Raw genomic sequence first — 26,590 nt, forward strand, 5'->3', positions numbered from 1 at the left:
CAAGCCCCTCCAGGAAATATGGGAGGTGAACACCAGCTCTCCTGTGTCACCGCATGTGCAGAAGAGACACTGGGTACCCTACAAGCAGGTAAGAAAAATTCAAGTAAAAATTGTAGTGATTTGTTAAAGGTAAGTGAAGGCTAGCATGAGACTATGGGGTCCCTCAAATCCACAGACACAAAGGGAATTCACACTCATTTGCAAGATTGTCTTTGCAGATGTCTGCTGCATGCTCACAGGAAAGATCGGAAGCAGGGTGAGGGACCAGATAGTCTCCCTCCATGCTACAGACCTGGAGAAGGCCACCACCATTAAGGGAAAAGCATGAACTCCTCCTCCTGGGATCTTTCTCTCCTGGGGAAGGAGTACCAAACTCTGTCAGCCCCAGAACACACTGGCTGTAGCTAGGGAAAGAGTAATAGAAACATACTTTATAAACCTGAGAGAGGAGCAAGAAAAACTCCTCATCCAGGATCCTACACCAATACCATTAGAAGACTCTACTACTGTGAGAAGGATAATACAATTGAGAAAGACCCAACCCATGAGATATAAGCACATGATTAAGCACAAAATGGGACAATAAAAAAACAAACTCTGCCCACCACCTGGCTAGAACTCTTCTGATAAAAGAGGGAAAAGACAATGGACAAGGACCCCTCTGAGGCCTGGGTACACAGGGAAGGCTGAAAGAGTGGAGCAAGCACATTAAAGAAATACCTTCCGGCGCCTCAGTCCCCACTCTAAGCACAGAATTAAAGGGACTGAAGACAGTAACACTGAAGGCAATTATGGTAACAACAAAACCCAAAACTAGCTCAGCTCCTGTTTAAATTGACTAAACCCAAGAGACATGCCCATTTCCAAGCATAAATACCTTTTGGCCTGAGCCTACTATTTTACATGTGAGATCCAGCATTCAATCAAAAACTAAGATACACACACACACACACACACACACACACACACACACTCACACACACACACACGGCAATCAGACTGAGAGATGACCCAGATTTTCAAATTATCACACAGAGATTTAAAACAACTATGATTGGCCGGGCGCGGTGGCTCAAGCCTGAAATCCCAGCACTTTGGGAGGCCGAGACGGGCGGATCACGAGGTCAGGAGATCGAGACCATCCTGGCTAACCCAGTGAAACCCCGTCTCTACTAAAAAATACAAAAAACTAGCTGGGCGAGGTGGCGGGCGCCTGTAATCCAAGCTACTCAGGAGGCTGAGGCAGGAGAATGGCGTAAACCCGGGAGGCGGAGCTTGTAGTGAGCTGAGATCTGGCCACTGCACTCCAGCCTGGGCGACAGAGCGAGACTCCGTCTCAAACAACAACAACAACAACAACAACAACAACAAAAACCCATTATGATTAATATGTTAAAGTCTATAGTAGAAAAGGTGGAAAACATACATGAACAGATGGGAAATTTTAGCAGAAATAAGGAAGCTCATAAGAAAGGCAAACAAATGCTAGAAATTAAAAACATAAAAGATGCTGAAGTAGATAATGCCACTGAAAGCTCATTATTAGATTCAACACAACTAGGAAAAGAATTGGGTAATTGGACGACAGGTCAAAAGCATGTACCCAAAGTAAAACACAAACAGAAATAAAGAGAGAAAAAAACTAACAATGCATCCAAGAGATACAGGACACTATCCAACAATTTAACAAAAATATAATTGGAATCCCAGAAGGAGAAGAGAAAAAGAATGGGGCAGAAGAAATATTTTAAAAGATAATGGCCAAAAATTTCCCAGACTTAACCACTTCAGAAGCACAGATTAAGAAACTCAGAGAAGCCCAAGCAGAAAAATTCCAAAATATCATCTAAACACAACATAAACTGCTAAAAAACAAACATAAAGATAAAATCTTAAAGGCAGACACAAAGAGGAATTCACAAAGAAAATATTTTAAAATGTTTTTAAATAAATGAAAACAAAATACAACATATCAAAATCCATGGGACACAGCTAAAATGGTGATTAGAGGGTAATTTATAACATTAAGTAACTACATTAGAAAAGAAATGTCGCCGGGCGCGGTGGCTCAAGCCTGTAATCCCAGCACTTTGGGAGGCCGAGATGGGCGGATCACGAGGTCAGGAGATCGAGACCATCCTGGCTAACACGGTGAAACCCCGTCTCTACTAAGAAATACAAAAAATAGCCGGGCGAGGTGGCAGCGCCTGTAGTCCCAGCTACTCGGGAGGCTGAGGCCGGAGAATGGCGTGAACCCGGGAGGCGGAGCTTGCAGTGAGCTGAGATCCGGCCACTGCACTCCAGCCTGGGCTACAGAGCGAGACTCCGTCTCAAAAAAAAAAAAAAAAAAGAAACCAGAAAAAGAATAAATCAACTTAAGTAAACAGAAGAAAGAAAAGAAATAAAGATATGAGAAGAAATGAAAAACAGAAAGACAATAGAAAAAAAAAATTAATGAAACCAAAAGCTGGATCTTTCAATACAATTGATAAACCTCTATCTAGACTTATCAAAAAATAAAAATAAAAAAAGAAACATCACAAATGACTAATATAAGAACTGAAAGAGGGGATATAACAGATTCTTAAAAGCATATCTCCATTAGTTTGTAACATTTATGCCAGGAAACTGACCAAGGAATTCCTTCAAAGATACAAACTACCAAAGCTAACTTAAGAAATAGATAACCAGAATAGTTCTATGATCTCTGAAAGAAACTAAATTCCTAGTTTAAAAATCTGACAGAACATTCCAGGCCCAGAGAGCTTTATTGATGAATTCTATCAAACACTGAAAAGAAGAAAAAAATATCAATTATATGCAAACTATTCCAGAAAAGAAAAAGAAGGGAACACTTCCCAGTTCATTTTATGAAGTCGGCATGACCTCAATTCTAAAACTGGACAGAAGACACTATGAGAAAAATACAGACCAATTCCCTCATGAACACAGATACAAAAATACTCAACCAATTATTAGCACATCTGATCCAGGAAAAAGGGAAATTTCTCTTAAAGGCTTTAATTATGCTTTAATCCTGACCTGGGATGACCCCAAAGACAACAAATGGCATCTGATTCCAGTCTAAATGAAGAAATATTAGGGTTAAAAGTTATCTACAGACTCATGAACACTCACTCAAAGGGTGGTAAGTCTACCTTCTCGGTTTCTAATAAAGATATACAAAGTTACTAGCCTATACTAAAAAAACTCAGCTCAATTCTTAGTTTCCAAGATTACGACCAAAGGCATAATCCCTAACCTGCTTTCTGAACATATGTAAGCAGTCTGGTTTAAATACTTACCTTCAACCTGGCTAGTTTCTGAGCACGGTTTCTTCTTTGACTCTGAGTTTCCGGTTTTCTCATCAACGTCCAGGAGAGGAATATAGTCTGTTTTTCCAACAGTTTCTCCCACAACATCATCAAAGGCCTCTGCCTCTAGTGTGGCAATGAAGTCTCGCTTTATCTCTCCCTCAATGTCTGGAGATGGCTCTGTTAATGCATCTGCAAGACTGAGGTCGGCCATTCTGCACTGCTGCAACTGCCTGGTGAAGAAGAAAAAGATGTTTCACGTAATGAGCACTGCAAAAGGAAAAACATTTCTAGAAACTCTTGTCAATTGTTTGAAACAAACAAAAGAATCAAAATCTAAGATTTTACAGCCAGAAGAGGCTCCCTTATTTGAAAGATGAGAAAATTAAAGCTAAGAAATGGACAGTCTTACCCAAGGTAACTCACATTTCTGGGGGTGGGGGGAGGTGGTGGTGGCAGGACAAAGCAATTGCAATTGTGTCCTTTCTATTTGTAAGAAAAGTGGGTGCAAAAAAACCCACAATCAACATATCCAAAGCTATAGCCAGTAAGATTCAAATCAGGTCTTTACATAGTTACATTACTATCGGACAAATGAAATCAACTTTCTTGACCAAAGACTGTGAGTATGGGCCTTATCTTGGAGTAAGCACCTGCTTCTTCATGATCACTTGTGGATAGCCCTGTCAACCAAACTACTTAGCTCTGCCAGCATAAAAAAAAACCACACACATTTCCCTCAATTAGCTACGGGAAATGGTCCCTCTCTGCAGTCATGTATATTACCATTTTTACAGACTACCAGCTTCTTAATTACATAATCTGCAGTTAAAAAGTAATTCTACTGGCAGCCATAAAAAAGTCATGTCCTTTGTGGGAACATGGATGGCAAGCTGGAGGATATTATCTGCAGCAAACTAACGCAGGAACAGAAAACCAAATACCACATGTTCTTATTTATAAGTGGGAACTAAACGATGAGAACTTATGAATACAAAGGAGGAAACTGCAGACAGTGGGGTCTACTGGAGGGTGGAGGGTGGGAGGAGGGAAAGGAGCAGAAAAGATAACTACTGGGTACTGGACTTAATTGAAATAATCTGTACAACAAACCCTTGTGACATGTGTTTACCTATGCAACAAACCTTTACATGTACCCTTGAACCCAAAATAAAAGTTAAAAAAAAAAAAAGTAAATCTACTGTAAGTAAACCATAGATGAATAGCCTAGAAAATACAGAAATAATGTAGTAAAAAGAGCCAAAGGGGCCAGGTGCAGTGGCTCACACCTGTAATCCCAGCACTTTGGGAGGCCAAGGCAGGCGGATCACTTGAGACCAGGAATTCAGTATCAGGCTGGCCAACATGGTGAAACCCCATCTCTACTAAAAATACAAAAATTAGCAAGGCATGGTGGTGGACACCTGTAATCCCAGCTACTTGTGAGGCTGAGGTAGGAGAATCGCTTGAACCCGAGAGGCGGAGGTTGCAGTGAGCCGAGGTTGCGCCACTGAACTCCAGCATGGGCGATAGAGTGAGACTCTGACACCCCCACCAAAAAAAAATTAAAAAAAAAAAAAAAGAAGAAGAGCCAAAGACCTGCAATAAATTAGCACCATTCAAATGCAGGGCATAATAGGAAATAAAGTGTGCAAGGTACTACGCCTGCTTTCAAAGAGTCTAACAGAAACTCCAAGAGACTCCATAGGATAAGTTGACATACAAGCTATGGTGTTGACAAGGTAAATGCAAGTCAAACAGATCCTTAGTTGCATAGTGTAATGGCTACTACTTGTGTTTGTCCAGAAATCTATTCTTCTATCTCCCCTAATACAAACCAATCCCTACCCCTATAGCGTTTGGGACATGACTAGAGTTGGGTCAATCAGAAGTCAAGAAGAAGACAGTTGGAAAGGACCACTTATTGACTACACACTGGAAGAAACGTTCATGACAGCTATTTGGTTGCCCTCGTTGACTACTTCAAGTCTAAGTGAGCAGCTTTCATCTTTCTTTTGCCTAATTTAGTCAATCTATTTCTGTTGTTTACAATGGAAGAATCTCAACTAATACACAGTCTTTCTCCAACCCAAACTTGAAAAAGTCAAAATAGGCCGGGCGCGGTGGCTCAAACCTGTAATCCCAGCACTTTGGGAGGCCGAGACGGGCGGATCATGAGATCAGGAGATCAAGACCATCCTGGCTAACACGGTGAAACCCCGTCTCTACTAAAAAATACAAAAAACTAGCCGGGCGAGGTGGCGGGCACCTGTAGTCCCAGCTACTTGGGAGGCTGAGGCAGGAGATTGGTGTAAACCCAGGAGGCGGAGCTTGCAGTGAGCTGAGATCTGGCCACTGCACTCCAGCCTGGACAGCAGAGCGAGACTCCGTCTCAAAAAAAAAAAAAAAAGAAAAGGAAAAAAAAGAAAAAGAAAAAGTCAAAATATACTATGATTCAAGTCACTTAATTATCAGGCTTTCCTTTTAAGCTCTTCTCCACTATCTACCTCTCTCCAACAAATGTACTTAGAAAAAAGAAACAGAATTAAAGCAAGAATATGGTCCTATCTTCCTTCCTTCCTATTCTATCTTCATCTTTGTTCCCACACACTCCCCTCCTCCCACTTACATGGTGTGAGGCTACCATGATTACAAAACATGTATAAAGCAAATACTTCCAGACCCTGAAAAATCAGAATTCATCTTACCCTCAATTCCCAAATCCAACAAGCAAAGAGTGTTGATATATATTACAGTGGTGGCACAGAGGCTTAAGAATCAAGATCTGACACCCAATTAGTAAGTACAGACAGGATAATTAAGGCCAGGGGCAAGATCTACATCTTCTAGGCAAGTGCTTAGAAAAAAAAGATAATATGTGTTCAGTACTCAGAATGCTGGAGATAGTTTGTCTCTACCTATATGGGGCTTAGTGAAAACATTCATTACATATTCTTTATATTATCTAAGAAAAAAATACAATACCAAGATTTGGAAAGACACTAAATAATCAATTATATTTACATAGACTTCCAAATAAAATCTTTAAAAATTTCAAATAAATTTAAGCCTTCTTCCATGTGCCTAACTTTATGAGTTTTCCTATTTGAGATAGCAACCTTAATTCCTCATCAATAATTTTAAATGATTATCTTTTCAAATTCTAGATAGTACCATCATACAAAAACGTAGTAGAAAGAGCTGTTTCTCTGATTTCTTTTCTTTTTGACATGGAGTCTCGCCTCACTGCAACCTCCACCTCCCAGGTTCAAGTGATCCTCCTGCCTCAGTCTCTCGAGTAGCTGGGATTACAAGTACGCACCACCACACCCAGCTAATTTTTGCATTTTTAGTAGAGACAGGGTGCCACCATATTGGTTAGGCTGGTCTCGAACTCCTAACCTCAAAGTGATCCACCCACCTTGGCCTCCCAAAGTGCCAAGATTATAGGTGTGAGCCACTGCACCCGGCCTCATTACTTTTCTAAAAGCAAATGTGATACTTAAATTTCCTGTGACTATACTAATGAGTTCCTAAATCATATCTTTTTATTTTTTATTTTTTTGAGACGGAGTTTCACTCTTGTTGTCCAGGCTGGAGTACAATGGCACCATCTCGGCTCACCACAACCTCCACCTCCCAGGTTCATGCGACTCTGTCATCGTAATACTTGGAATTCGATTAAGTTCATTTAGGTCTCAAAAAATGTCAAAAGATACTTGTGACCCAGGTGTGGTGGTATGCACCTGTAGTTCTAGCCTTTCAGGAGGCTGGGGCAGGAAGATTGAGACTAGGAGTTCCAAGCTACACTGTGCAATGATCACGTCTGTGAATAGTCACCACACTCCAGCGGGTGTGCAGCCACGATTGCCTCACTGCACTCTAGCCTGGGCGACAGAACTAGACTCCGTCTCAAAAAAAAAAAAAAAAGCCGGGCACGGTGGCTCAAGCCTGTAATCCCAGCACTTTGGGAGGCGGAGACGGGCGGATCACGAGGTCAGGAGTTTGAGACCATCCTGGCTAACACGGTGAAACCCCGTCTCTACTAAAAAAATACAAAAAGCTAGCCGGGTGAGGTGGCTGGCGCCTGTAGTCCCAGCTACTCGGGAGGCTGAGACAGGAGAATGGCGTAAACCCGGGAGGCGGAGCTTGCAGTGAGCTGAGATCCGGCCACCGCACTCCAGCCCGGGTGACAGGCGAGACTCCGTCTCCAAAAAAAAAAAAAAAAAATCACACTCTGAGCCAGGTGTGATGGTTTACACCTGTAATCCCAGCACTTTCAGAGGCTGAGGTGGGAGGAGCGCTTGAGACTAGGAATTCAAAACCAGCTAGGCAACATACTGAGACCCTGCCTCTACAAAAACTGAAACAAATAAGCTGGGCACGGGGGCAGATGCCTATAGTCCTAGCTACTCAGGAAGCTGAGGTGTCACAACTGCTTGAACCTGGGAGGTTGAGACTGCAGTGAGCCATGACTGTGATGGTACCACTGTACTCCAGCCTGGATGACAGAGTGAGACCCTGTCTCAAAAAAATTTTAAAAATAAAAATAAAAAATAAATAGGGTGCAGAGGCTCAGGCCTGTAACCCCAACAATTTGAGAGCCTGAGGCAGCTGGATCACTTGAGGCCAAGAGTTCAAGACCAGCCTCACCAACACGGTGAAACCCCATCTCTACTAAAAATACAAAAATTAGCCAGGTGTGGTGGCGTGCACCTGTAATCCCAGCTACTTGGGAGGCTGAGGCATGAGAATCACTGGAACCTGGGAGGTAGAGGTTGCAGTGAGCTGAGATCGCACCACTGCACTCCAGCCTGGGTGACAGAAAATTTGTCTCAAAAAATAAAAATTAAATTTAAAAACTTTTAAATAAATAAGTAAAAAATAAATCACACTCTGGCTGTTAACATCAAGGCCAAAAATAAATATACAAATAAATAAAAAAATTAAACAAATTTAATTCCATTTAGAAATATCTAATAACTATAATAAAGTTAAATCCAATTTAATCAGTCTGTTAGAAGAAAAATAGCAACAAGAGCAAATTATGTCAAAGAAAGATATGCACTGAGAGAGTTTAATAATAGATGTCATAAAGAAGTTGTTGAATCCTCTCCATAAAAAAGCAAGTATGGGCCAGGTGCGATGGCTCACACCTGTAATCCCAGCACTTTGGGAGGCCGAGGCGGACGGATCACAAAGTCAGGAGATCAAGACCATCCTGGCTAACATGGTGAAACCTCCTCTCTATTAAAAATACAAAAAATTAGCCAAGCGTGGTGGTGCATGCCTGTGATCCCAGCTCCTTGGGAGGCTGAGGCAGGAGAATCACTTGAACCCGGGAAGCGGAGGTTGCAGTGAGCCAAGATTGCGCCACTGCACTCCAGCCTGGGTGACAGAGTGAGACTCCGTCTCAAAAAAAAAAAAAAAAGGTATTAAATTGGACAAAACTGTTACGATCAGCCATTCCAAAGCAATGGACATTAATAAACTGTAGAACACAAGTTGAGAAGCTTTGCATTCTTGAAATCTGCTTGAACTTTGGTTAAAACCAGGAAGAGTCTATGGCCCTTTTGTCTAGAGCTGTTTCCACCCCCATCTTAGCCCACAGCCCAGTTTGGTCAGCAAGAATTACACTTTTATTAGTATGATGGTTAATAATGAGCGTCAACTTGATTGGATTAAAGGATGCAACACTGATCCTGCGTGTGTCTGTGAGGGTGTTGCCAAAGGAGATTAACATTTGAGTCAGTGGGCTGCGGAAGGCAGACCCACCCTTAACTGGGTGGGCACCATCTAATCAGCCACCAGCGATCATAAAGCAGGCAGAAAAATATGAAGAGGGAAGATGGGCCTAGCCTCCCAGCCTACATCTTTCTCTCGTGCTGGGTACTTCCTGCCCTCGAACATTGGACCCCATGTTCTTCAGTTTTGGGACTTGGACTGGCTCTCCTAGCTCCTTAGCTTGCAGACAGCCTTTTGTGGGACCCTGTGATCGTGTAAGTCAATACTTACTAAATTTCCCTTTTTATATACATACATATATATCCTATTAGTTCTGTTCCTCTAAGAAAACTCTGACCCCAGACTAATATAGATTCTGGTACCAGGAGTGGTTCCAGAGGAACAGAATATTAAGGATGGAGTTCTTTTGTTGGTTTAGGGGTTTCTGGAGTTGGCTGCTTAATATTATTAGATCCAAAAATGCTAAGGACTCTACTTCTAATAGCATGGAGAACATTGATAGTCCTTGGCGTGAACGGTTTAGAGAGTTATGCAAAATAAATGCATTTGACACTCCTGATTCACTGCTCATGAGAGGCAAGGACTTTAGTGACTCTATACATAATACCTTTGGCCAGATGTGGAAAACCCAGGAACATTATGAAGCTGGTTGGTTGCTACTAAGTTCAGTGGACAAAGTGATGAAAGAAAATGATGAACGCAGGGATTCTGTTTCCTGGCTTCAGATGCAGATACTAAGTCTCAAATCTGCTAAGATTGCCCTGAGTGAGAGTCTTAGCTCCTGTTGAGAAACAGCTGAAATTGTGGAAAAACAGACACAAGTTCTTATCATGTGAGTGGCTGACCTGCAACCAAAGATGAACGCACAGCCACCTGAGGTGTCTACTGCTAAAGTGAGGGCATTGATTGGAAAAGAATGGGACTCTGCAACTTGGAATGGGGATGTGTGGGAGGACCCTGACGAAGCTGGGGACACTGAGTTTGTAAACTCTGGTGAACCTTTTTTGCCAGAAGGAACAGCTTCCCCATTCCCCGCAGTGGCAACATATCCCCTTACTCCCCGCCATCAGCCTTTCCATCTTTGTCTAAGGAGATAAACCCCGAGCTGCCTGAGGCAAGAGTCATGGCCTCCCCTCGGGCAGTTGCCAGGCAAGATAATGATGATTTTCCTCAGAAGGTACCTGCAACACCCATTTGCTTCTAGACCTATAACTCTAGTCCTGCAGGTCCCTAGAGGTGAGGTTGAGAGTGTGACCCAGGAGGAGGTATGCTACACTCAAAAAGAACTGTTCTCAGCTGGGCACAGTGGCTCACACCTGTAATCCCAGCACTTTGGGAGGCCAAGGTGGGTGGATCATGAGGTCAGGAGTTCGAGACCAGTCTGGCCAACATAGTGAAACCCTGTCTCTACTAAAAATACAAAAAATTAGCCAGGTGTGGTGGTGTGCACCTGTAATCCCAGCTACTTGGGAGTCTGAGGCAGGAGAATCACATGAACCCGGGAGGTGGAGGTTGCAGTGAGGCGAGATTGTGCCACTGCACTCCAGCCTGGGCGACAGAACGAGACTCTCTCTAAAACAAAACAAAACAAAAACAAAAACAAAAAAGAACTGTTCTCTAATTTATATTAACAGCAATCTGGAGAAGAGGCATGGGAATGGATATTAAGGGTATGGGATAATGGTGGAAGGCACATAGAGTTGGATCAGGATGAATTTATTGATTTGGGCACACTAAGTAGGGACTCTGCATTTAATGTTGCAGCTCTGGGAGTTAAAATAAGGTTCTAACAGTTTATTTGCTTGGTTAGCTGAAATATGCATTAAAAGATGGCCCACTGTGAGGGAGCTGGAAATGCCTGATATCTCTTGGTTTAATGTAGAGGAAGGGATCCAAAGGCTTAGGGAGATTGAGATGGTGGAGTATCCAATACTCACTTTAGACCTACACATCGCAGCCGGGAGGGTCCAGAAGATATACCCTTGACCAATGCCTTGTGAAACAGATTTGTGAGGGTAGCACCTGAATCTTTGAAGAGCCCTGTAATTGCTCTTCTCTGTATGTCAGACCTAATGGTGAGAACCACAGTCACTCAACTACAAAATTGAAATACGACGGGAATAACTGGATCCCAAAGTGGCAGGGGCCAAGTGACAGCACTCAACCATCAAAAGCAAGGTAAGCGTAGCTACTGTAATGGACAACAGAGGCAAAGTGACAATCAGAATAGTCTGACTCATGTAGAGCTCTGGCATTGGCTAATTAATCACGGTGTTCCTAGAAGTGAAACAGACAGGAAGCCTACTGCATTCCTACTTAATTTATACAAACAGAAAACCTCTAGGTCAAATGGACGAAAGACTAATTTGAATTATAAAAAGTGAATCATGGTTCCTCAATCAATTGGAAATCAATCAATTTCCAGACTTTAGCCAGTTTATAGACCCAGAACCTCTTGAATGAAGGCAAGGCCAGGTTCCCTTGAGGAAGGACCCCACTACATTACTGACAATTTATGCAGTGAATCTTTCTCCCATCCTTCCCCAAGGAGACCTCCATCCAACCTTTCACTTTGGGGACTACTGGATACTGGCTCTGAGCTGACGTTGATTCCAGGGGACTTAAAACATCATTGTGGTCTTCCAGTTAAACTAGGGGCTCATGGAGCTCAGGTAATTAATGGAGTTTTAGCTTAGGTCTGACTTACAGTGGGTCCCTGGACTCATCCTGTGGTCATTACCCCAGTGCCAGGATGCAGAATTGGCACAGACATACTTAGAAGCTGGCAGAACTCCCACATGGGTTCCCTGACTGCTAGGGTGAGGGCTATCATGGTGGGAAAGGAAGCCCTTACAGCTGCCTCTACCTAAAAAAATAGTAAATCAAAAACAATATCACATCCCTGGAGGGACTGCAGAGATCAGTGCCACCATCAAGGACTTGAAAGATGCAGAAGTGGTGATTCCCACCACATCCCCGTTAACTCTTCCACTTGGCCTGTGCACAAGACAGATGGATCTTGGATAGTGGATTATCATAAGCTTAACCAAGTGGTGACTCCACTTGCAGCTGCTGTACCAGATGTGGTTTCATTGCTTGAGCAAATTAACACATCTCCTGGTACCTGGTATGCAGCCATTGACTATGCAAATGCCTTTCTCCACTCCTGTCCATAAGCCCCACCAGAAGCAATCTACTATCAGCTGGCAAGGCCAGCAATATACCTTTACTGTCCTACCTCAGGGGTATCAACTCTCCAGCTTTTTGTCATAATCTTATTTGGAGAGATCTTGATCGCTTTTCGCTTCTGCAAGATATCACACTGGTCTACTACATTGATGACATTATGCAGAATGGATCCAGTGATCAAGAAGTAGCAAACACACTGGACTTATTAATGTGACATTTGCATGCCAGAGGATGGGAAATAAATCCGACTAAAATTCAAGGACCTTCTGTCTCAGTAAAATTTCTAGGGATCCAGTGGTGTGGGGCCTGTCCAGATATTCCCTCTAAGGTAAAGGATAAGTTGCTGTGTTTGGCCTCTCCTACAACCAAGAAAGAGGCACAATGCCTAGTGGGCATGTTTGGATTTTGGAGGCAACACGTTCCTCATTTGGGTGTATTACTCCAGCCCATTTACTGAGTGACCTGAAAGGCTGCCAGTTTTGAGAGGGGTCCAGATCAGAAGAAGGCTCTGCAACAGGTCCAGACTGCTGTGAAAGCTGCTCTGCCACCTGGGCCATATGACCCAGCAGATCCAATGGTGTTTAATGTGTCAGTGGCAGATAGGGATGTTGTTTGGAGCCTTTGGCAGGCTCCCATAGGTGAATCGCAATGGAGACTACTAGGATTTTGGAGCAAGGCCCTGCCATCTTCTGTAGATAACCACTCTCCTTTTTTTTTTTTTTTTTTTTTGAGATGCAGTGTCACTCTCGCCAAGCTGGAGTGCAGTGGTGCGATCTCAGCTCACTACAACCTCCACCTCCTGGGTTCAAGCGATTCTCCTGCCTCAGCCTCCCAAGTAGCTGGAAATACAGGTGTGCGCCACCACTTCCAGCTAATTTTTGTATTTTTAGTAAAGATGGGGTTTCACCATGTTGGCCAGGATGGTCTCAATCTCTTGACCTCGTGATCTGCCCACCTCAGCCTCCCAAAGTGCTGATTACAGATGTGAACCACCACGCCCAACCAACTACTCTCCTTTTCAGAGTCAGCTCTTGGCCTGTTACCAGGCTTTGGTGGAAACTGAATGTTTGACTATGGGTCATCAAGTCACCATGCGACCTGAACTGCCTATCATGAGCTGGGTGCTTTCAGACCCATCTAACCATAAAGTGGGGTGTGCATAGCAGCATTCCATCATCAAATGGAAGTGGTATATACGTGATCAGGCTCAAGCAGGTCCTGAAGGCACAAGTAAATTACATGAGCAAGTGGCTCAAATGCCCATGGCCTCCACTCCTGCCACCATGCCTTCTCTCCCCCAGTCTGCATCGATGGCCTCATGGGGAGTTCCCTATGATCAGCTGACAGAGGAAAAGAAGATTAGGGCCTGCTTCACAGACGGTTCTGCATGATATGCAGGCACCACCCAAAAGTGGACAGCTGCAGCACTACAGCCCCTTTCTAGGACATCCCTGAAAGACAACGATGAAGGGAAATCTTCCCAGTGGGCAGAACTTAGGGCAGTGCACCTGGCTGTGCACTTTGCATGGGAGGAGAAATGGCCAGATGTGTGATTATATACTGATTCATGGGCTGTAGCCAATAGTTTGGCTGGATGGTCAGGGACTTGGAAGGCGCATGATTGGAAACTTCGTGGCAAAGAAATTTGGGGAAGAGGTATGTGGATGGACCTCTCTGAGTGGTCAAAGACTGAAGATATTTGTATCCCATGTGAGTGCTCACCAATGGGTGACCTCAGTGGAGGAGGAGTTTAATAATCTAGTGGATAGGACGACCCATTTTGTGGACGCCACTCAGCCTCTTTCCCCAAAACCCCCTGCCATCAGCCATGGCCAACAAAGTGGCCATGGTGGCAGGGATGGAGGTTATGCATGGGCTCAGCAACATGGACTTCCACTCACCAAGGCTGACCTGGCTATGGCCACTGCTGAGTGCCCACTTTGCCAGCAGCAGAGACCAACACCAAGGCCTCAGTATGTCACCATTCCTTGGGTGATCAGCCAGCTACCTGGTGGCAGATTGATTATATTGGACCTCTTCCATCATGGAAAGGGCAGAGGATTGCCCTCACTCAAATAGACACTTACTCTGGATATGGGTTTGCCCATCTTGTATGCAATGCTTCTGCCAAGACTACCATTTGTGGAATGCTTTTTGTTGTTGTTGTTGTTTTGAGACGGGGTGTCACTCTATTGCCCAGGCTGGAGAGCAGTGGCACAATCTTGGCTCTCTGCAACATCCGCCTCCCGGGTTCAAGTGATTCTCCTGCCTCAGCCTCCCAAGTAGCTAGGATTACAGGCACCCGCCACCACACCCAGCTAATTTTTGTATTTTCAGTACAGACGGGGTTTCACCATGTTGGCCAGGCTGGCCCTGAACTCCTGACCTCAAGTGATCTGCTCGCCTCGGCCTCCCAAAGTGCTGGGATTACAGGCGTGAGCCACCGCACCCGGCCGACTCATGGAATGCCTTATCCACCATCATGGCATTCCACGCAGCACAGCCTCTGACCAAGGCATTCACTTTGCAGCTAAAGAAGTGCGACAGAGGCCGGGCGCGGTGGCTCAAGCCTGTAATCCCAGCACTTTGGGAGGCCGAGACGGGCGGATCACGAGGTCAGGAGATCAAGACCATCCTGGCGAACACGGTGAAACCCCGTCTCTACTAAAAAATACAAAAAACTAGCTGGGCGAGGCGGCGGGCGCCTGTAGTCCCAGGTACTCGGGAGGCTGAGGCAGGAGAATGGCGTGAACCTGGGAGGCGGAGCTTGCAGTGAGCTGAGATCCGGCCACTGCACTCCAGCCTGGGCGACAGAGTGAGACTCCGTCTCAAAAAAAAAAAAAAAAAAAAAAGAAGTGCAACAGTAGGCTGATGCTCATGGAATTCACTGGTCTTACCGTGTTCTCCACCATCCTAAAGCAGCTGGATTGACAGAACGGTGGAATAGCCTATTGAAGTCACAATTACAACACCAACTAGGTGACAATACTTTGCAGGACTGGGGGAAAGTTCTCCAGAAGGCCGTGTATCCTCTGAATCAGCGTCCAGTACATGGTACTGTTTCTCCCACAACCAGGATTCACAGGTCCAGGAATCGAGGGGTGGAAGTGGAAGTGGCACCACTCACCATCACTCCTAGTGATCCACTAGCAAATTTTTTGCTTCCTCTCCTGCAACATTATGTTCTGGTGGCCTAGAGGTCTTAATTCCAGAGGGAGGAGTGCTGCCACCAGGAGACACAACAATGATTCTATTACACTGGAAGTTAAGATTGTCACCTGGACACTTTGGGCTCCTCCTCCCTTTAAGTCAACAGGCTCAGAAGGGAGTTACAGTGTTGGTTAAGGTGACTGACCCAGACTATCAAGATGAAATCAGTCTACAACTCCACAACTGAGGTAAGGAAGAGTATGCATGGAATACAGGACATCCATTAGGGCATCTCTTAGCATTACCATGCCCTGTGATTAAGGTCAATGTGAAACTACAACAGCCAAATCCAGGCAGGACTACAAATGACCTGGACCGTTTAGGAATGAAGGTTTGGGTCACTCCACCAGGAAAAAAAAACCATCACCTGCTGAGGTATTTGTGGAAGGCAAAGTTAATACAGAATGGGTAGAAGGTAGTCATCAATACCAGCTATGACCACGTGACCAGCTGCAGAACTGAGGACTGTAACTGCCATGAGTATTTCCTCCTTTGTTTGTTAAAAACATGTTTGTGTATGTATACACTTGTACTAATATCTTCACTTTATATTTCCCTTTCCTTTATCATGTGACATAAGATTTACTGATTTCATAACAGCATTTAAGTATTGCTAACTTTATGTAATAGTATTTGGGTTGGGGATTGGTGTGTTTCTGGTTGTATGAAGGATAGTTTTATTATATTACATGTAATTATGACATTATTGTCTTTATTTGAAAATTACATATGATCTCAGGAGATGTGTATGGGTTCAAGTTGATAAGGGGTGGGCTTGTAATGTTAATATTGTCAACTTGATGGGATTGAAGGATGCAATATTGATCCTGGGTGTGTCTGCGAGGGTGTTGCCAAAGGAGATTAACACTTGAGTGACTGGGCTGGGGAAAGCAGACCCACCCTTAACTGGGTAGGCACCATCTAATCAGCCACCAGGGAATACAGAGCAGGCAGAAAAACATGAAGAGGTGAGATGGGCCTAGCCTCCCAGCCTATATCTTTCTCCCATGCTGGATGCTTCCTGCCCTCGAACATCAGACTCCAAGTTCTTCAGTTTGGGGACTCGGATTAGCTCTCCTTGCTTCTCAGCTTGCAGACAGTCTATTGTGGGACCTTGTGATCATGTAAATCAATAATAAATTCCCCTTTGGAGATACATCCTATTAATTTTGTCCCTCTAAGAGAGCCCTGACTAAAACAAGTAGTGTGGGGCTCGTGACAAAAACTGATAGCTTTGCTGCCAAAGGGGGGTCCTGTCACATGACAGAGCTGTTGTCCACAGCAAATACCAACTCACACTACTGGAATTATAAATTTCACTATTTGAATAACCACTGCTCAATTCAGAATTTAGCAGCTTTTCTGAAGGAACCATAAATAGGAATTCAATGGTTCCTATAGTAGGAACTGGACTTGGTAATCCCAGCCTGTAATCCCAGCACTTTGGGAGGCCAAGGTGGGCGGATCACTTGAAGCCAGGAGATTGAGACCAGCCTGGCCAACACAGTAAAATCCTATCTCTACAAAAAATACAAAATCGTAAAAACTAGCTGGGCGCAAATTTTTATTATTTAGGTGGTACACACTTGTAATCCCAGCTACTCAGGAGGCTGAGGCAGGAAAATCGCTTGAACCCAGGAGGCGGAGGCTGCAGTGAGCCGAGATCATGCCACTGCACTCCAGCCTGCGTAACAGAGCGCGACTCCGTCTCAAAAAAAAAAACAAAAAAACCACAACAGTTCCTATAGTAGTATTGGCACACCTGTGACCCATTTATAACAGACGAATGTGGGTGGGAAGCCCTATTCTGTGCTCGTCCAGCCTACTTTACATATAAAGTATTATTGTAACTCCAGATCATGACAGGGAAAATGCTGAGAAATGAGTTCATTAAAGAGCTTTTAAAAGCCTAACAGATTATAATGTCAAAGAATTCCATGAAAAGCAACTATTCAGTTGCTTTTACTATTCAGTTACGCCTTTTTCCTATTCTATCGCTGACAACTATTATTACTAGTTATGCTTTGGGAGCTGTTATGAACCAAAAACTAAAAAGGATGTCTATAACTAGTTTGTTTTTTTGTTTGTTTGTTTGTTTTGAGACGGAGTCTCGCTCTGTCGCCCAGGCTGGAGTGCAGTGGCCGGATCTCAGCTCACTGCAAGCTCCGCCTCCCAGGTTCACGCCATTCTCCGGCCTCAGCCTCCCGAGTAGCTGGGACTACAGGCGCCCACCACCTCGCTCGGCTAGTTTTTTGTATTTTTTAGTAGAGACGGGGTTTCACCGTGTTAGCCAGGATGGTCTCGATCTCCTGACCTCGTGATCCACCCATCTTGGCCTCCCAAAGTGCTGGGAGTCTATAACTAGTTTTGATAGAGGCAGGAGGCAAACAAATGTCTAGGCAGACAGGGGCGGGTCCTCAGTGAAACCCGAATTTTAATCTGAAAACTGTCCTGGGTAAATCCTCGGATCGGATTGAGAACCTGCCTTCCAGTTTGGCATGATTGATCCCCATCCTTCACCTATTTAACCTGTCACTAACCTTTCCTAATTGGTTTTCTACACTGTCCTGCCCACCTTTGAGTGGTGTCTTCGCTTTGACCTTTTTTGCATACTCACAAACCAATCAGCACACACTCCCCATTCTGAATCAATAAAGAGCCCCAGGCTCAGCTATATTGGGGAACTTTCCTGTCTTCGGGTAGTAGAACCACCCACCACGTTCTCTCTTTTTGCTAAGAGCTTTCCTTTCGATTAATAAATTCTACTCCACTCACATGCCTAATTCGTCCTGCTCGTGAGACAAGAACCTGGACCTAGTTGAGCTAAGGAGCAAAAATCCTTCATCAGCTTCATGGTCAAAGAGAACTTAAAAGGACATCTGTGCCATCCTTAACAACATACCATAAAAGTCCAGTAAATTTAATTTTCCCCAGAAATACATAATGACATTTACATGATACAATCTACTCAAAACTTTTCCTAATACAAGTCACAGGGTAAAAATACAGTCAAAAACACCAATACATTTTAAATATCATTTATCAGAATGCGGATTATCAAAGGGCAGCTTTTATCCATCGTAATCTTTCCCCTACCCAGCCCTCAGCATCCCCACATCCCACACACACACACTCCCAGATGACTTCCTGGGAGCGTGGTTCATGGAATATGAACAGTAGCTAAAATGCAGCCTAAGAGGGTAAAACCGATAGAAAATTACACAGTTTCAAAGTGGGAAGGTCATGAGGCTGCGAGCACATCTACCTAGACACTTAGCATCTGTATTTCATCAACAGTTAAGCTATTCTTTACCTGTCACCACATAAATAGAATACGATTTTAAAATACACACACACCCCTACCTTATGGAAAATGATCCTAGAAAGGTAAGCTAGTGTCATTTTTCAAGTTAAAGTACTATTTTTTTTCCCAGAAATCCCCAGTTTTCAACAAATTAAAGAGATTATCCAATTTTATAGTTATTCCATTCTGAAACACGTATAAGTACAATATACTCTTTAAATGCTCTAGAGATGTTAAACTGGTTCTTCGAGTATTCATGTATGAATTTCATCTAACACGGAATCACTTGAAGTTACTATTCAGTTATGCCTTAAATGCTTAGTTACATACTTTTTGGATAAAAGGATATGACACTATTATTTTCAAATCTGGATGTTCAGGAGGATCAAAAAATGAACTCTTGTGAATAAGAAGCATTTACTCTTAAAAAAAAAAAAAAACTCTCATTGACCATTTACACTATTCCTCTTCTATCCATACAGAAAATAAAGTTAACTTTAAATAGATTTGTGAGTAAGAGTCAAGAGAATTTGAAAGCTGGGAACAGAAGTTCCTATGCTTTACTGAAGCACCAGTTTAATCTGACACTCACTGTGGCCTTGAATGAGTCACCTTTCAGGGCTGAGTTCTCTAATCTGTAAAATGAGAGTGTTATGTTAAATGTTTACTGAGGTTGACTATTCTATCAGCTACTTGTAATTTGGCTGCATCATTTCAGTTAGCTATAAATAAACCTCCTAAGACCCTCAATGTGAATATGAACTATTATTTCATATATCAGGTATTCTCAATCACAACTGAGTTGAGGTTTATTAAAAAACAAAAGCTTTTTGGCAAAGGGAGGGACTGAAAACAAATTCACCAGTGCATGGTGCCCTGCTTGAGCCAATGTGAGTAGAGCTTAAGAAACTCCACCCAGTTCTGGCTAACATCAAAGGAGACTCAACACCACTCTGCCAGAAAATAAGCCCCGTATTATCTAACCAGGCACCAAGGGAACACACAGTTTTCAAGCACAGCACTTCGTATATCTGATCTTTCATTCTGACGACATGCCTGAAGTGAAACTATCAGTGAGCATAGTTTTTGAAAATAGGTAAACTAAGGCAAGAGGCAACTACATGGCATGATGATAAAATACTCTCTTAACTACAGTCTCACTATTAAGAGCTAGGTGCTCATAAACAGGAAATAAGAATATAGGATGAGGCCACAGGATAGTTCACAAACTCTGGAATTAATTACTGTACTAAAAATATTTTACAGGTCTATACAGATTAAACAGTGTTTGTTAATATCTAACTTAATTACACAGAAGTTCTGAAGAACCTTTTAAGTTCCATGAAGTCCTCCTGAAAATTTTAGGTCATTCGCATCTAGAGCCATTCACTTGCCGTCTGTGCTCATTCTGTCTGATGAGAAATTGGCAATCTGGTTTACCAATGGCCTGTTGCTGACTCTGTCCTCTTCTATTTATCCCTTGAAAGGTGCTACTATGAGAGCTAAAATGAAGGGGAAAAAAACTCATGAAAAGCTAGAACAGAGCTTGGGCAACATAGCAAAACCCCATCTCTACAAACACATGCAAAAATTAGCCAGGCATGGTGGCACGTGCCCTGTAGTCCCCGCTACTCAGGAGGCTGAGGTGGGAGGACTGATTGAGCCTAGGAGATTGAGGCTGCGGTGAGCCACTATTTCACCACTGCACTCCGGTGTGAGCAACAGAGTGAAACCCTGACTCAAAAAAAAAAAAAAAAAAAGCAAGAATAGAAGCCTAACTCCCACCATCATACTCACTTTTCCTAACCACTGTAGTACTTTCATTTTACTGTGTCATATTAGCCAAATTTCTACCAACATTCATTTGCAGTAGCCAGCATTCTCTTTTTAAAAGTACAGAATCCTATTTCTTAATTTAAAAGTGGGTAAGAAAATGTACACCCCTGGAAAGACCATTGTTCATCCCAGAGATGGTTCTATTGAAGATGTCTGAATTTTTGATTCTGGTGTGAAAAAGGAAGAAAAATATTTTGGCAACGTGGGAACTTCCAGGGAATAAAGCAGATACAGACATGGTATCAAAGTAGGGAGAGGGTATACAGGACCAGGAGCCCTAGGAAGCAAAAGAAAGGGAGTTAATACAATGCCAAAGACAAGCTTGGTATCTTTCGAAATATTGCCTCCTGTCAGTTTCAGCAGAAAGGAAGAAACTTTCTTCTCAGTGACCTGGACTACTTTAGAAACAAAGTTGTAAGTGATAACTTTGTTTCCTTGAGGCAAATCATTTTGAGTTCCAAACAACCCATTTAATACACTTTTAATAATGATTACTAAAGGGAGGATACTGCGTATAATGCTCCCTTATATTTTCTCTATAATCCATAGCCTGTCCTTTTTTGGGTGAGTGGGTGGGTTATGGACAAGACACATAACCGTAAAGATATCTGGGTTAATATTTTATTTTATACGTTTGTTTTTGCATGACATTTAAATGACAGAGAATTCTAAAGCCAACACTAAGCTGCTATCCTAGGACATTAGTGAGAATGCTGTGGCCAAAATACAGTGCTTGTTCCTCAGGCTTGAAAGGAACCCCACGTTGCAGCCAGTGTGGGAGATCATTTATTATCTTGATGGATACAGGTATAGCCTGCTTCATCATAATTTCATATTCAACATCAGATTTTTTTTTAGTATGCCTAGCAGGTTTTTAGTTACTAATTAACTTTATTACCCAGATTTGTTTCTTACTGAACTTCTTTCAGAGGCCTGTTACACATCAAGCCGAACTTTGTCTGGCAGTTGTGTTGTTTTTAATTTATTTAACCACAAAATCCTGATTTATACTTTCAAGCAAAATGGTATTTTACTTAAAAATAAATCTTTAGCAAGGATGTCTATAGGAATCAACTACCATCTTACACAGTTCGCAGACTTATGATTCCTCAGACAAATCTGAATTTCTTCTGCTTCTCCTCCGAACAAGACTTGCAGATAGCAACAGACAACTGAGGAAGATCTTGACTATCCTGAGCAATGAACTACAACCCCCCTGTAGAATATATTAACTGTACACCCCTAGGTTCCTCCCTACACAGTTCAAGGACAACAGATGTGCGATTACAAACTGATGGAATTTCCAGGCTTGACAGGGTTCTGTTCATAACCACCATTTGTCCTGTTCATCATAGGATTAGCAACAGCAGAGAGCCCTTGATTACTAGAATAGCTGAGGCCATCACACAGCTACATTCCTACATGAAAGAACACACTGATACAGGTTTAAAGAAGTTACATTTTACTTTCATGTAGTTACCAAAGAGTCCCCCCCACTCCCCCCCATTTAAGGGAGCCCTGTCCTCTGGATATAAAAATACTGTATACACTTGCACACACATATTCACATACATAAAACCTTGCATCACAAAGTTAAAAGGTTACCTTGCTTCCTTACTGGAACTATCCAGGCAGCTTGTGTTCAGTCCTGACTAAATGCACTTTGGATCAGGCACCTGCCTTCAACATTTCTGTTCAAATGAATTTCAATCTATTTCTCCAGGAAGAATAAACCAGATACCTCCCACTGTTAGCCATGTGATACAGGCAGCATGATGTCTGAAGTCTGGTTATGTAGGCCAAAATAAGAAATGACAATGACACAGCATTTACATTTCTGATATCACCATCCTTAAGAATGAATCTTCTATTTTATCTTAATTTTTTAAATGAGTAAAACTTTAAAAGATTCTTAATAATACCTAACCCCTCCAAATTTTGAAAAAGGAGCATTTTTTAAAACTTTACATTTATCCCACTTCCTTCCTCTAATTAACACAGAAAAACATTCAGAGTTAATCTATACCAATCCAAAAATTATTTCTAATCACATTCTAAAGGCTTTTTGTTTTGTTTTGTTTTTTTGGAGACAGGGTCTTGGCCTGTTGGCCTAGGCTGGAGAATACAGTGGCATGATCTCGGCTCACTACAACCTCCAACTCCTGGGTTCAAGGGATTCTCCTGCCTCAACCTCCTGAGTAGCTGCGATTGCAGGTGTGCATACCACCATGCCTGGCTAATTTTTGTATTTTCAGTAGAGAGGAGGTTTCATCATGTTGGCCAGACAGGTCTCAAACTACTGGCCTCAAGTGGCCACCTCTTGAGGCCACCTCGGCCTCCCAAAGAGCTGGGATTACAGGCATGAGCCACCGTGCCTGGCTCTAAAGGCTTACACCAGTTCAAATGATCTAGGATCAAATCCCCTCACTTTAACAGATGAAGAAAAATGAGAAATGGAAAAAACAAGCCACTTATAAATGAGGCTGGAACAAAGGATCAGGCTAAAAGAGCCAGAGAACACCAAAACCAGAAGAAGAGCATGACAAAATAAGCAAAACCTTGTAGTTTTGTAGTTTCTGCTTTTATCTAAAACAATGACTTCTCTGTACTTCGAATACTTTTTGAATTATACCACTTATATATACCTTTACCTACCTACTACTTATACCTATTTTTTTCTTCTTCAAGGAGGGAGGCAGGCAGGAAGAATCCTGAACATCAGGAAAACATTCCACCTGATCTTTAAAAGGACCCCAATGCCTAGATGTCTTTTTTTTTTTTTTTTTGTAAATCCACACTCTTTCCTGTGATATCAAGGCTGACTGAGAAGACTTAGTCCTATCACCCACCATAGTCATCAGCAGCTTTCCATGTGGGGTCTCCCTACAATTTAGTCACATGGGACCATCTGCATTCTTACATTATCACTGTACACCCTATGCTCATTTGCTCTCCACACTTGAAGTTATCTTCTCTCCCTCCTCATTTGTGAAAGTCTTGAAATCAAGGTCCACATCAATTATCTTACCACCTTTTCTATGACTCCTTTTTAGAATCTTTCTCCTAGTGGTATTCAAACCTAATACATCATCAGTACTTACAACAGTAGAGTCTGGTCTATACTGTAGTTCAGTGGTCCCCAAACCTTTCTGGCATCAGGGACAGGTTTCGCGGAAAACAATTTTCCACAGATAGCAGGAGAGGTGAGGGGGAGGAGATGGTTTTGGGATGAAACTCTTCCACCTCAGATCATCAGGCATTCTCAAAGAATTCTCATAGGAGCATGCAACCTAGATCCATCACATGCTCAGTTCACAAGAGGGTTCACGCTCCTATGAGAATCTAAAGCTGATCTGACAGAAGGCAGAACTCAGGCACACTCATCGCAAAGTTAATGTAATGCTGTTCACCTGCTGTTCACCTCCTGCCGTGCAGCCCAGTTCCTAAATGGCCATGGACTGGTCCTAGTCTGCAGACCGAGTGTTGGGGACCCCCACTGTAGTTAGTTGTATATACCAGCTCCTGTAAACTGCTTGGTCCCAGAAGAGAAGGACCTCATCAAAGTGATGTGCAAACCGTCTCTGTTCCTAGTAGATTACACAGGAGACAGGCCAAAATGATAAAAACCAACAAAACAAGGGGCTAAAAACACATTTCTAAAATGACACAATGGAAGTTATTAGAAATTGAATCTAATTTGAAATTAATCAAAAGTTCCAAAATTACAAAACCTCTTCACAACTATAAAAAGAATAAACAGATTCAAGGCTGAAGGGTTATCAACAATTATGAATATTCACCTTGGCCAGGCGCGGTGGCTCATGCCTGTAATCCCAGCACTTTGGGAGGCTGAGGTGGGCGGATTACGAGGTCAAGAGATTGAGACCATCCTGGCCAACAAGGTGAAACCCCTCTCTACTAAAAATACAAAAATTAGCCGGACGTGGTGGTGCACACCTGTAGTCCCAGCTACTTGGGAGGCAAGGCAGGAGAATCTCTTGAACCTGGGAGGTGGAGGTTTCAGTGAACCGAAATCACACCACTGCACTCCAGCCTGGGTGACACAGCAAGACTCTGTCTCAAAAAATAAAAAAAAAAAAGAATATTCACCTCATTTCGTCCACTTTCTAAACTCAAACTTTCTTGAGTTTGTACAAGAGCAAGCATGTTTTCTGGAATTAAGGAAAGAAAGCCAGTAAGGAGTAACCGTATGAACCAGCTCTCCATGCTAGTCATCTAATCATTATTAGGCAAAGCAACAAAAATAGCTCTCTCTGCTTTTAGAAAAGCATGACATGATGCAATATAGCAAAAACAAATATTCAAGATGGTTGACCAGTTACTGGCCTGGCATGGTGACTCACACCTGTAATCCCAGAACTTTGGGAGGCCAAAGCAGGAAGACCACTTGAGCCCAGGAATTCAAGACTAGCCTAGGCAAGATGGCAAGACACCATCTCTACAAAAAAAATTTTTTTAATTAGCTGGGCTTGGTGGTGTGTGCCTGTAGTGCCAGCCTCTCAGGAGGTTGAGGCGGTAGGATTCCTTGAGCCCAGGAGCTTGAGAATGCAGTGAGCTATGATTACAACACTGTACTCCAGTCTGGGCAAGAAAGTGAGACCACATCTCTGAGAGACAGAGAGAAATACAGAAAGGTATCAGCTACTACCATCATGTTAATGTGATCATATAAATATAAAACTTTTATAATTATTAAAATATTAAATCTCTATAGTTATCAGCTCATATTATCTGTCAGAAAGTAATAAGCATATCATGTAACTTTAGGATGACTTAGTGCTGAGGAGATTGGAAGAAAGGAAGAATACTCATACTTGATCAGCTCTTAGCTTTTGAGAAATATTTTATTAAAGAAAAAATTCTCTTTCGGCTGGGCCTGGTGGTTCATGCCTATAATCCCAGCATTCTGGGAGGCTGAGGCAGGAAAACTGCTTGAGCCCAAGAGTTCAAGACCAGCCTGGGCAACACAGTTGAGACTGCGTCTCCACAGAAAACATTTTAAAATTAGCCTGCACACCTATGGTCCCAGCTACTTGGGAGGCTGAGGTGGGCGGATCACTTGAGCAAGGGAAGTTCAAGGCTGCAGTGAGCTGTGATAGCACCACTGCTCCAGCCTGGGCTACAGAGCAAGTCCCTGTCTTGAAAACAATAGATAACAAAAGAAAAGAAAAACTTATCCCATTAAGCAAAGTGAAGTTTCACTCTATATCAGTCAAAATGAAGAAAAGTGGAAAGTACTTAACAAGCATTTTGTAGTTGTGGCAAAGGCCTTACTTTGACCTAATATCTTACAGATAGATGCTTTCAAAAAGAGGGGGGAATATCATTATTAAATGAAAATTGAACAAGCAAAAATTGAAGAGATCTTTCAAGTTATTAGTAACATAACTTTTAATATTTTACCTGAAATACAAGTAAAAATCTGAGTTAAAAGTTTAAAACACACACACACACACACACACACAGAATCAGAATTGTTCAGGGACAGGGTTAAGCAGTATAAGTTTTATTTGTTGATGTTGTTTTGTTTTTGTTTTTTTAAGAGACAAGGTCTCACTATGTTGTCCAGGCTGGAGTGCATTGGCTAGTCACAGGTGTGCTCATTGTGCACTACAGCTTCAAGCTCTTGGGCTCAAGCGATCCTCCAGTCTCAGCCTCCTGGGTAGCTGGGACTAGAAGCATGTGCTACTGCACCAAAAATCTCAGTGTTGTTAGTTTTCTTGCAGTAAGGGTAATCATGACACAGAGATACCTCCTTAAAGTTGATTCTGAGAGGCACCCACAATTGAGGGTCACTGAATTAATCAACAATCTACCTAATCCATTCAAGATAAAATTCACTGAAATGAAATACAACACAGGATTAATACAACTTAACACTAGAAAGACATCACATTCCCCCTTGTCAGGAAGGTGTTTTAGAATCAGTTTACTAGATGTAGAATCTGAGGCACGGATTTTTATGCAAGTG

General features: G+C 42.7%; 1 protein-coding gene across 50 annotated transcripts in view; it reads right to left on the reverse strand.

Moving 5' to 3' along the window:
• Positions 1 to 26,590, reverse strand: part of MAP4 (microtubule associated protein 4) — a 231,975-nt gene that overhangs the window by 138,658 nt on the left and 66,727 nt on the right. For all 50 annotated transcript variants that reach the window (XM_077992382.1, XM_077992358.1, XM_077992356.1 and 47 more), the window contains exon 2: positions 3,306 to 3,547. In XM_077992382.1, the coding sequence (XP_077848508.1) occupies positions 3,306 to 3,528 (223 nt within the window). In that variant the 5' untranslated portion in view covers positions 3,529 to 3,547. The remainder of the gene's footprint in view (positions 1 to 3,305; positions 3,548 to 26,590) is intronic.

Source organism: Macaca mulatta, chromosome 2 (assembly GCF_049350105.2).
Source record: "Macaca mulatta isolate MMU2019108-1 chromosome 2, T2T-MMU8v2.0, whole genome shotgun sequence".
NCBI classification, from domain to species: domain Eukaryota; kingdom Metazoa; phylum Chordata; class Mammalia; order Primates; family Cercopithecidae; genus Macaca; species Macaca mulatta.